This window comes from Uranotaenia lowii, chromosome 1, assembly GCF_029784155.1.
Source record: "Uranotaenia lowii strain MFRU-FL chromosome 1, ASM2978415v1, whole genome shotgun sequence".
In the NCBI taxonomy this organism is placed as follows: domain Eukaryota; kingdom Metazoa; phylum Arthropoda; class Insecta; order Diptera; family Culicidae; genus Uranotaenia; species Uranotaenia lowii.
In genome coordinates, this window is record NC_073691.1 from 18,113,001 (window position 1) to 18,126,144 (window position 13,144).

Consider the following 13,144-nt stretch of genomic DNA (forward strand, 5'->3'; position numbering starts at 1 on the left):
TCGTAAAAATTTTCAAAACTGGCAAAACTATCATAAATTTCGAAATTTTCATAATGATAAAAATTGTCATAATTGTCAAAATGGCTTGAATTGAGAAAATTGTCAATATTATTGAATGCTGGTTTGTTGTCATAAAAGTTGAATTTTTAAAACTGTCAAAACTGCTCAAAAAACAAGAAATGTTAGAACTGGTAAAAATGTTAAAAAAGTAAGATTGTCAAAATTATCGAACTGATCAAAATTTTGAAATCTGATAAAATTGGCAAAAAAATATCAAAATTCTTAAAATGATCAATATTGTCATAATTGATAAAATTGTTAATAATAACGAAATCGTCAAAATTATCGAAATGGTCCAAACTGGTAAAAATGTCGAAGTTGTCGAAATTATCAAAATTATCATAACTGGTTAAACTGTTAGAACTGGTAAAATTGTCTAAATTGTCACAGTTGTCAAAAGTGTCCAAATAATCAAAATTGTCAAAATTTACAAAATTATCATAAAGATATGTTAAAATTGTTGAAATAGTCCAAGTTGTTAGAAAGTCCAAATTGACAAAATATGCAAAATTATCAAATTCGTCAAAATTTTCAAAATTGTTAAAATGATAAATATTGTCAAACTTGGAAAAATTGTCAAAAATGGTAAACTCGTTCAAAATGTACACTTGTCAAAACTGGTTAAATTAACAAAATAGTCAAAATGTCAAGATTGTCAAAAAAGTAAAATAAACAAAATTGGTCAAATTGTCAAAATTTACAAAGTGTATCGAAATCGTCAAAATTGTCAAAAATAGCAGAAATGTCCAAATTATCAATATCGTTCCATTCTCAAAAAAGTAAAATTTTCAAAATAAAGCTCAAAATAATTGCAATTGTCAAAACAGTTAAATCGTCAATATTGTCAAAACTGGTAAAATTGTCAAAATTTCCGAAAATGTGAAAAATCAAAGTTGTCAAACGTGTCAAAATAATCGATATTGTCATAATAGTCTAAATTGTTCAAATTTTTAAAATTGTCAAAATGTCAAAATTGGATAAATTGTTCAAACTGGTAATATTGTACAAATTCTCATAACTGGTAAAATTCTTAAAATTATCAAAATTGCTAGAATTGTCAAAACTGGTAAAATTTTCCAAATTGTCAAAAATATCAAAGTTGTTAAAATTGTCAACAGTGTCAAAACTGGTATAATTGTCAAAGTTGTCAACTTTGTCAAAGTTTTCAAAATTGTCATTATTTTAAAAATTGTCAAAATTTTTAAAATTATCAAATTATCAAAGTTGTCAAAATTTCCAAAATTGTAAAAATGCAAAAATTGTCAAAATTGGTTAAATATTCAAAACTGACCGAGTGTAAAAATTATCAAAATCATCGAAATTGTCAAAACATGCGAAATTATCAAATGATCGATATTGTCAAAATTGTCAAAATCGTATAATTAACAAAAAAGAAAATTTGAAAAATTATCGAAATGTTCAACACCGGTAAAAATGTCAAAAAACATAAATCTTGAAAATTGTCCAAATTTTCAAATTGTCGAAAATGGTAAAATTGTGAAATAGTCGAAATTGTCAAAGTTTTGAAAATTGTCAAAATTATTGAAAAAGTCAAAAGTGTTCAAGTTTTCAAAATTGGTTAAAACTGGTGAAATTGATAAAATGTGAACAGTGTAACAAATTTTCAAAATATACAAAATCGTGAAAATTGAAAATATTATTAAAATGATCAATATCATCAAAATAATCAAAATTGTCAAAAATGGTAGAATTGTCAATATCGTCGAAATTGTCAAAGTTGTCAAAAGTGTCAAAATAATCAAAATTGTCATAAATGTCATAATTGTTCAAATTTTCAAAATTGTTAAAACAGGTTAACTTGTTAAAACTGGTAAAATTATAAGAACTGGTAAAATTTTCAATAATATCAAAACTGGAAAAATTGTTGAAATTATCCAAATAGTCAAATCTGGGAAATTGTGAAAAATCCTTAATTGGAAAAATTATCGAAATGGTAAAAATTGGTAAAGTTGTCAAAATTATTCAAACAGTCAAAATTGTCAAAATGATTAAAATTGTCAACATTGTCTTAACTGGTAAAATTGTCAAAATTATCAAAATGGTCAAAATTTACAAAGTTTGAAATTTTCAAAATTATCGAAATGGTCCAAACTGGAAAAATTGTTAAAAAAGTAATATTGTCAAAATTAGAAAAATTGTCAAAATTGTCGAAATTGCTCAAATGGTGCAAATTGACAAATTTATCAAAATAACCAAAACTGATGAAATTGTCAAAGTTGTAAAAATTGACAAAATTGTCAGAATTTTCAAAATTGTCAATGTTTAATAATTGTCGAAATTGTCAAAGTTGTTTAACCGGCAAAATTGTCAAAACGTTTAAAATTGTTGAAATTGTCAAAACAGGTAAAAGTGTGGAAATGGTCATCATTGTCAAAATTGTTGAATTGACCTAATATATCAAAAATTTTAAAGTGTCGCCTATTGTAAAAACTAAAAAAATTGAAAAAATAGTTAAAATTATAAAAATTATCATTTTTTTTTAAATGTAAACATTGCAATACCAAATTTGTCGAAACTGGTAAAATTGTCAAAGTTGTCCAAATTGTCAAAATCGGTATAACTGTCAAAATCGTCAAAATAGTAAAATTATAAAAAAAAAATGTCAAAATTTGCAAAAGTAGTAAATTGTCAAAATTTTCAATACATATATTAAAATTTCCAGAATTGTCGAATTTTCAAAATAGGTATGGTAAAATTGTCAAAACAGTAAAAATGTCAAAACACAAATCTTTCCGCGATCGATCATACCTCCTTTACTTTTCTCCTACCAAGCTGCTGACTGATCATGATTAACCGATAAGCTGCTTCTGTACCTATGTATCGCAAAAGAGTTGGTCAAGATTTCATTTCTCCTTTTCTGTTTCGTTGAGCGTACTAACGAGCCTCTGTATTGTTTTTATTACAGACTCTTCAGAGCGTACATAAACAAAAACAGTGAGAATTATATTTGCACATTAGGGTGGCAATGAATGTATGAGATGATCGAATTAAAAAAAAAAACGACCAAAACATTTTGTAGGTTGCCCCGAAAAACTGACCAGCTCAATCGGATTTTATTTTAGGGGTGCCAAAAAGCGGTCAAAGTTCCATTTTTTTACCCTAAAAAATCAGGAAAAACATAAAAACGAAATTTTTAGTTTGATGCCAGATTACTTAGAAATGTTCGTAAAGTCGAGATATGGAGTTATCTCGGAAAAAAACTTGACAGAAATCGCCTTTTTGGGATCTTTCTCGGAGAACCGATGAAGTCCCACTTTTTTGATAATTTTGAGAATAAAAAAAAAAACGGAAATTGAGCGCTTTGAGGCACCCATAATTCAAGTCCGATTGAACTGAAATTTTGCATCAGTTATCCGGGCCAATCTACAAAGTAGGCATATGGTTGGTTTTCGAAATTCGTCATGTCGTCATTTGACTGCCACCCTAATGTACATACATATGTATGTCCCGGCCAGGTCTCGGCAACGATATACAATCCGTGTGGAGCACATCTCTCAGATTTTAGCTTTTTTCCTCAGATTAAAGCTTTTTTCTCTTAGTTTTGAGCTTTCGTCTCCTATGCTCTTAAGGCAAAAAAAAAGCTTAAATCTGAAGAAAAAAAGCTTAAAAACGAGATTCACCAACACTTAGTTAAAAGATGTTGGTCACACGATCCCGGCAACGATACAGGATTTGTCTATGTCATGATGAATCTAGACTAGATTCATCATGATCTATGTATCGTGTGACCAACATCTTTTAACTAAGTGTTGGTGAATCTCATTTTTAAGCTTTTTTTCTTTAAATTTAAGCTTTTTTACCTTGAGAGCATAGGAGATAAAAGCTCAAAACTAAGAAAGCTGAAATTTTTAGAGATTTGCTCCACATGGATTTTATATTATGTGAATAGCACCAAACCGAATAGCGACAGTAGGACTTGCGACCCTTTTTTACTAGCGAGATTTCTGTCATTCGCAGGTTTGTTTTTCTTTTTTCAGTCCAGTAGGCGATTTCGATGTAGTATTCGAACATTGTTTATGTTATTTACGGTACATTTTCCTTTGGCCATCAATCGTATGCTCCAGGTATCCTAGGAAACTTGAGGTGTGTCGTTATTATTTTCAACGTCGCGACGTATGCGACGTGTCGCTAGTAGGCAAAGCTGCTACGATTTTTAGCGCTCATATTTTGGATTTTTTCTGCATGCATAATATCGTTGCCGGGACCTGGATATCGTACGGTTTTGGCAGAAACAAAAACCAATCATAGTAAGCGTTGCCTCAGAATTTAACTATATAAGAAAAGATGCCTGCGCGTTTCGTTACCATAGCAAAAAAGTAGAAGTCTCGTTTTCTCAAAGTGATTTCGGTGCGCCAGATACGGAAATAGTCGTGCGATCATAGTAAAGTTCTGTCGCGAGAATGGATCAGCAATTGTCTTTGGAGCAGTTGTCCCTGAAAGAATTGAACATCGATTCAAAAGGGCTGCACATCAATCAGTTCCCGAACGAAATCCTGGACCAAATCTTCACCTTTTTAAATCTGGTGGATCGCAAGTCGGTTTCCCGGGTTTGTCTCCGCTGGAGTAAGCTCGCATTTGCGCCACACTTCATGCAGGGTGTGGTGCTTCGCCCTAATGGTCGTGTAGCAAACAGATATTTTGAAAAGGTGATAAAGCAAAGTGAACGAGTGTATAAGAACATCGATGGCACTGAACTTTTGTTTCTGGATTATTTATTATATCTAGGGCCAAATTTAGAAAGTTTTCGGTACCGCAGTCGTAACAAAGATGATTTGAGGAAGATTCTTCGCTTTTCCCCAAACCTGAAGGAGCTGCGCTTTGATTCGTGTGCGTACCAAATAGAAACTGAACCAATGCCGGTGATGAAACAGTTAGTGAACTTTACTACAATGGATACAAACTTATTAATGCTAGAAATCGAGCAGATGTTTCCCAAACTATCAAAAATGAGTGTCAGAATTTACGACCATAATGGAAATACCCGGATGTGTGAGGCGTTACGTCATTTTGGTCCGCAGTTGGATAGTTTGCGTATAGAAGTATCAAAAAATTCCGCTGCGAGTATATATCAGATGCGTTTTCCACAGTTGGAAAAGATTTTCTTGTCTGGTTATGTGGTAACCATAAACTTGAAAGGATTTTTCAGTCATCTCGCCAATTTAGTCGAAATTTATATTGGTGTTCCCATTTTTGATGGCATCCTTGAAGAAATAACGAAAACGTGCAAAAAGTTGCAAGTATTAAGCTTTGACGTGAGCGGTCTTCGAGGTTCTGGTTTAGCTTCCCTTGAGCAACTGCCACAATTAAAATCCCTTGAGATTTTTGGAGATTCGTTTAATACAAATGTGCTGACGCAGTGCTCCAAACCCATCGACACTGTTCTAAACCTGGATATTAAAGACTTACGGCTGTACAGGGAAAAGGATTTTATATCTGAATTTTTATCGAAAATTTTCCCGAATACGACAAACTTCGTACTTCGATGTGATTATTCGTGTAAGTCATTAATGATCCCGCATTTTCCCAAGATGCAGGAGCTGACGATAACAAGTCAATTTTACTTAGACATCTTAAATAAACTTCCGGGAATTTCGACGCTTAAAACGTTGCGTATTTTGGATACATGGAACAGCCCCAAACAAATACTGGCCGATGTGATCCTGTCATTGCTGCGAAGAATGCCGGCGCTGCGTTTTGTGGAGTTGAACGAGGACTTGCGTTTTCGAATGTCAAAGGACCTGGTTTGTCTGATCCGACAGGAGTTTCCCCAGTGCGTGATACAGTGGACCAAAACTCCGCATTATTTTTTCAATAAATTCTAGTTTAAACTTTGAATGAAACCAATAAATTTTCCCATTGCTACCACTTCGAATTCTACAAACGAAATAAAACAATGATCTGAAAAATAGAAGTTACTTAAATCAAACTAAAACGGTTTGTTTTTTGTATATTAAATCCGAAATGTATCTGCAAATTACATCGATCAAGCTGACGTAAAAGCTGAAGCTGCATTAACAAAAACTTGGGAAAACAAGCAGGAATCTTATATGACAAAAAAAAATCATTCCAATTCAATCTGAACCACGTAACCAGTATCTTGAATTTTGAATGTAAATCTGAAACCTTAATCTCAAATCTAAAATCTAAGATTTTAATCTGAAATGTGAATCGAAGGGCCTTTAGGGGGGAAAGTTTATATAACGCCCCATGTGGTAAATACGCGCGACTCGTAGTTTGAGGAAATTGAATCAAATGGGATGTATCTTATGTGATTTTTTTTCCGAGGAATATAATGACGGCTGTTTGAGCTACCGCACGCTTCGGAAAATGGAGTTATGGCTGTTTTAACCTTCAATTCCCCTACATTTTTCTATTATTACAGAAAAAAAGCATGTTCGGACTTGAAATTTTTTTTAACAAAATGGGATGTATCTTGTGTGATTTTTTTCCCAAAGAACCCAACGAAGCCTTATTGACTGAAATTAATGGCTGTTTTATCCTCAATTTTCTGACTGAAATTAATGGCTGTTTTATCCTCAATTTTCTGGTTTAATTGAAACATGTCGGGAAATAGAGGGCAAAACAGTCATAACTCCTGTTTCCAATTCGTGCGGTGGCTCATCTAGGCATCGTTGGATTTCTCAGAAAAAATCACACAAGATACGTTCCATTTGATTTCACAATTTTAAGTCCGAACATGCTTTTTTCTGGAATAATAGAAAAATGTTTGGAGAATTTAGGGTAAACAGCCATAACTCCACTTTTTGATCCGTGCGGTGGCTCAAATAGCCATCATTGGATTCTTCGGAAAAAGTCACGTAAGATACGTCTCATTTGGTCAAAAAATTTCAAGTCCAAACATGCTTTTTTCTAAAAATAATTGAAAATGTAGGGGAATTGAAGGTGAAAACAGCCATAACTCCATTTTCCTAAGCGTGCGGTGGCTCAAATTGCCTTCATTGGATTCCTCGTAAAAAGTTACTCAAGATACGTCCCATTTGGTTCAAAATTTTCAAGTTCGAACATGCGTTTTCTTAACTATTTGAAAAATGTAGGGGAATTGAGGGTAAAGTAGCCATAACTCGATTTTGCGGTTGCTCAAACAGCTTTCATTGGATTCCTCGGAAAAAATCACACAAGATACGTCCCATTTGGTTCCAAAATTTGGAAGTCCGAACATGGTTTTTCTGAAATAATTGAAAAATATAGGAGAATTGAGGGTGAAAACAGCCATAACTCCATTTTCCGAAGCGTGCGTTGGCTCACACAGCTTCCATTGGATTCCTCTGAAGAATCTGCACAAGATAGGTTTACTGTGTTCAAAATTTTCAAGTCAAAATAAGTTTTTTCTGGATTTTTTACAAAGTATAGGTGATTTAGGGGTTAAAAAGGCACTATAACTGCGTTCATAAGCACAAGCTTACGTTTGAAACTACTTCCAATCGGTTCCCTGGACATTTTCACTAAAGGAAAGTACTTTTTCATGGATTTGTTTCGTGTAGGAGGGAAGATATTCGCGGTTTATACACTTTTTTGCATCGATAGTGGAGAATCTAAATTATGATTTTATACTTAAAAGTGATACTGAACTCGCTAAGATATGCTTTTTATGGATATGTTTTATCACGACTCATGCGCTCGTAATAACGCGCCAATCGTATTATGCTGAAAAATCATTTATTTTTTAAAACGGCCAATTTTTATAAAAAATCAAAAAAGGTCAAAAACCAAACCGTTAATTTAATCCAAAAAAAAATTGCTTTTAATTTTGTTTAAATTTTGATTAGTCCATTTTGATTTTCTTTCCAGTCAAAGTGGCTGTAAGTATTGGTGTGTTTTCGACATTCGGCTGCTTTCGGGTGTGCTCGGCTGCTAGGCACGTATTGAATTTACAGCGGCGCGTTTTTGCAACACAGTTTTGTTCTGTAGCTTTGATAATGGGTTTAAAATATCAAGTTTTTGAAGCATCTAGATGAATTTGAGTTATAAAAAATGATAAGAACTTGCAGGAAACACTTTTCTTTATTGAGTAGGGGAAAAGTTCATATAACGCCCCATGTGGCTAATACGCGCCACCCTTGTTTTGAAGAATCTTTAACCATTTAAGCCTGCAAAACATTACCAATTTGTTTTGAATGCTGTGATGGGTCATGGCAAGTATGAATTTTTCCTTAAAATGCCCCTGTGTCGTGATAATTTCACAATTTAGGTTTTTCTTCATTTCGATCTAAATTTTAAAACACTTTCAATAAGGTGTCACCAAGCAGAGAAAAACGAATAAGACAATATTTTCTGACACATCGATAGAGGAGAATCTAAATTATTATTTTATGCTAAAAAATCATACTAAACTTGCTAAGGTATGCTTATTATGGGTATGTTCTATCACGGCCCATGCGCTCGTTATAACGCGCCAATCGTAGTAGGCTGAAAATAGCATTAATTTTTCAAAAGGGCCAATTTCCATTGAAAATGAACAAAAAGTCTAAAACCATATTATGAGCATTGATTCGGCTCAAAAAATCTAATTTTAATTTTTTTTTAAATTTTGATTAGTCCATTTTGATTATCTTTTCAGTCAAAGTTCGGCTGCTAGGTGCGTATTGAATACACAGCGGCGCGTATTCGCAACACAGTTTTGTTCTGTGGTTTTGAATGTGGTTTTAAAAATTCAAGTTTTTGAAGCAACTATAGTAATTTAAGTAATGAAAAATCATTGGCATTTATAGAAAACACTTTTCTTCAACGATTACATCCATTTTTAACACAATTTGTACGTGAAATACATAGAAAATCAGGGATTCGCTTAGGTGGCGCATAATAAGGCATGTTCCCCTACACTCGTTTCTTACGCAAAATATACGAAGAATACAGAGCAAATCAGCGTTTGGCTTAGGTGGGGCATAATAGAGCATGTTCCCCTCCATAAGACGAGTCATTTTACTCGAGTGAGCCATTTTGGTATCCTAAAGGGTGATACGGTCAATAATGGTCAATATCAACTTGACGTATTTCTTTCAATTTGGCTTTTAAAAAACCTAAACACCCCTCATTTTAAAGGGGTGTGTGTGTAGAATGTTGCCCCTATTTTGATTTTGGAATTCACTCTTCAGTTGTCAAAATGCCGTCCAAGGAAGAAGAGCAGCGTATCAAAATTTTGCTCGCGCATCGAGCCAAAAAACAAGCCGGACTATCGACTTACAAGAAGGTAGTGACTCCAAATCGCGATGATAAACAAAATACGACGGCCAAAGCGCGATCCCGGAGGCTGTACACGACGATGCTGACGAAGTTTTACTGCGTGGTAATGGACGACGAAACCTACGTCAAAGCCGACTACAAGTAGCTTCCGGGACAGGAGTTTTATACGGCAAAAGGAAGGGGAAAGGTAGCAGATATTTCCAAGCACATGGAACTGTCAAAGTTCGCGAACAAATATCTGGTTTGGCAAGCCATCTGTACCTGTGGCTTGAAAAGCAGCATTTTCATAGCTTCCGGGACTGTCAACCAAGAAATTTACGTGAAAGAACGACGTGAATAAACGTATGCTGCCTTTCCTGAAGAAACACAGTTGTTCCGTACTGTTTTGGTAGGAGTTGGCATCTTGTCATTACGGTAAAAAGGCCATGGAGTGGTACGCCGCCAACAACGTGCAGGTGGTTCCCAAGGACAAGAACCCTCCCAACACGCCAGAGCTCCGCCCAATTGAGAAATACTGGGCTATTGTCAAGCGGAACCTGAAGAAGACCAAAAAAACTGCTAAGGACGAGCTGCAGTTCAAGACAAACTGGCTTTCTGCGGCGAAGAAGGTGGACAAAGTAAAGTGGCTGTACAAAATATGATGGCAGGGTTTAAGCGTAAGGCCCGGCAATTCGGATTTGGAAAAGCGGAAGCCTAACTGAATATTTTTCCGTAATTTTATACTTATTAAATTCGAAAAAGAAATTTAATTTGTTTTTTTTTAATAAACGATTTCCCCGATTTACACGTATTTTCCCTTGACCAAATTTTGACCGTATCACCCTTTATAACCTCAATCAAAATTGCTAAAATTGATAAAACTGGTCAAAAGGGGACAATTGAACTCTCAAAATTGTTAGACGGTCGCCATGCATTTTTGCAATCGGAAGACGGAGTCCGATCGATTAATTAAAAGTTTCTTAGTGAGTTTGAAGTGCCAGCAAGCAAATTATGATGAGCCTGCCTGCCTTCGGTTTGTATGGGATGATTACGCACCGGATTAAAATTAAAAACGGAAATGGTAGGTATCGCCACCGAAAGATGACCGGATTTCCTCACATGTACAAAAGAAAACAGAAATTGCCAAAACAGAAGAGAGAATTCTGAACAAAAATAGAAGAGGCCAGCATATATTTTTTAAGGAAAACTCGAATTTTTTTTTTGTATCTGTCTGTCAGACCGTTCGTTTTTGTTTCGTTCTTGTTTCGCGAATGGCATGAAAAGGCAACTTTCAGCTTTCGTGTGGAAACTGGAACCCCACAAAAAGGAAGGGAGTCATAAAAATTTTGCGTCTACTTTCAGATCCACGAGTGTGTTTTGTAGTTGAAAATCCCCAAGATTCTTTGCCTAGGAGAAATGGGATCGGAAGTAAGGGGAAGTGCGTCGCGGGAAAGGTCAAAGTGTTGAGAAAATGAGGGTTTTTTTGCTAGAGGCTTTGAAGTGGCTGTTGTACTTTTTTTTTCTCGTCCTTTGGTTCGGTCCAATGGTTATTATTTTATGCCACGCCAACGATTTTATTGTCAATTTTGGTCTCGGCCAGGCCGGCCAAACTCGATGAGACTAATAAAGCTGTTGTCGTAAAAGGGGGAGGAAGTTTTGCTACAACAATCCTACAAGATCCCTAGGAAGTCGAGCCCGGCCGCAGCTTTTTTTGTGTTCTCCAATTTACGAGCTTGTTACAGATGAGTATCAATCATACCGATACGACAAATGAGACAAGTAGTTCAAATCGCGGTCATAACAATTGTCGCGAGGACGGGAAACTTCACTCTCTGGAACCACCCTTCGAACTTGCGAAACATAGTCACTATCGTTGCTAATCTCTATCAATGGTCTCAATTGTTGTTCAGAAGACTGTAACGATCATAAACACGATGACGGCAAGATCAATCGGACCGAGGTAACAGTATAAGATTATCTTACGCCAACGAGATCACCTTATTTATCTTTCCTTCGTCGAGCTTTCTTCCTAAATTGACCTATCTAGAGACACACGATACATGAGCTTCATTAAGCCGGTGTGTCATCCTTTTCAACGAGAACAGGCAGAAACTAGTAGAACAAAGATAGGATATACTTACATACGTGACGCCAATACACATGTTCATCAGAGAACCGGAAAGTTCCTGCTCCTGATTTTGTCGCCGGATGTTGTTCTCTACTGACGATGCCAGGGCATTGTGTGGAATTGCTGTATGAATTATCGTCACCGTCTCGTCTTGCTGCCAGCGGCGTTCGAAGATTTGTTCCACTCTAGGGGTAATGGGTTCGATTTAAATAAATTTCGGTTGAGAGGGCCTAAAAATTGTCGAAGATAAAAAAACATATATAAATTTGATAAAATTAAAAAGTTGGAAAATTTTGAACTTTTTAAAGAATTTCTGAAAACAAAATTTATTTATAATTTCTAAAAAATAAAACAAAAATGACACAAATAGGCAAATAATGCTAAAAAATACAAAGAAGGCCCTAAATTTATACAAAAATAAGACACAAAATGACAAAAAAAAATGCACTTGAATGACAACCAAAAGTGGAAAAAACTACCCCAAAATGGAACAATAGTGATAAAAAAAAATTACAGAAATACCACATTAATGACAAATATGAAAAAACGACAAAAATCACACAAAAGTAACCTAAAAATCAAACGAAAATAACATAAAAATGCAACAAAAATTTACACGAAGTTAACTCAAAACTTACCCAAAAATGACTCAACAATAACTCAAAAAGACACAATTTTGACAATTAGTATACAAAGTTTACACTAAATTGGAACAAAACTTACACATGAATTTCACAGAAATGACACAAACATTTCCCAAAATTGACACAAAAATGACATTAACACGATACAAAAATGATCCAGAAATGGCATAAAAGTTAACAAAAATTTTACTAGGACACAAAAAACACAGACTTCCATTACGGGTTCTATGTTGCCATATGCCGGCTCCCCAAACTCCAAACATGATTCCGGTTGTTATATAACAGTGTCCTCCCGTCAGCTGAGGATTGGCCAGTTCATGGGGTTGGGGGCCTAGGTTTAAAGGACTGTCTAGGTAAATCCCAGAGGAAGTTTGTCTTTTTGTTTTGAAGCTGAAAAAGGTGAATGTTTAAAGATTATGTTAAAAAAATGTGTCAAGCCCTTCAGGAGCTCAAAAAAGTCAGAAATTGAAGAAAGTCTTCCCGTGAAAGCCGCGGTCTAAAGAACGCTAATGAGTTACCTCAGAAGCTCTCAAGAGTTCTATCAGAAAATCCTAAGGTCTCCTCATGAGATTTGGAACGTTCTTTCAGAAATTCTGAAAGTTATTTCAGGATCTCCAGAAGGAGCTTCGAAGAACCTTCTCATTACAAGCAATTTAGAAGTTTTTTTCGCCGGAAACCGCAGAAATCTTCCCTACAGAACTCCAGAGACTGCTCTCAGAAAATCCAGACGGCCTCTTCAGGAACTCCAAACCGTTTTCTTAGAAATTGTGATGAATCCATTACGAACTCCGAATAGTTTCCTGATATGTACATCATCATCCAAAAGCTCGAGGAAGTTTCCTCTAAAAATTGAAATCAATAAGAAACTTTTCGAAATTCTATTAGAAAACTTGAAGGCCTTTTTCAAAAATTTAGGAATTTTCGTGAATTTCTAGCAGATGTTGCCCTGTGGCGTTTGTAAGACTGTGCATCTTGACTTGATGATTTTCCTCCTCAAGGGTTAAAAATATGACGACCTACCAAAGAATGGTCGACTCGAGCAAGTTTTTTACTCCGAGGACCTTCCAGTGATTCGTGACTCGACAATCTTGTAAAAGATTCTCGACCTTCC

General features: G+C 34.9%; 2 protein-coding genes across 2 annotated transcripts in view; both read left to right on the forward strand.

Annotated features, from left to right (window-relative positions):
* Positions 1 to 13,144, forward strand: part of LOC129751952 (neuronal acetylcholine receptor subunit alpha-7) — a 658,912-nt gene that overhangs the window by 206,381 nt on the left and 439,387 nt on the right. The window lies entirely within an intron of this gene.
* Positions 4,347 to 5,939, forward strand: LOC129751921 (uncharacterized). Its single transcript, XM_055747707.1, has one exon. The coding sequence runs from the start codon at positions 4,482 to 4,484 to the stop codon at positions 5,901 to 5,903; it is 1,422 nt and encodes a 473-aa protein (XP_055603682.1). The 5' UTR covers positions 4,347 to 4,481; the 3' UTR covers positions 5,904 to 5,939.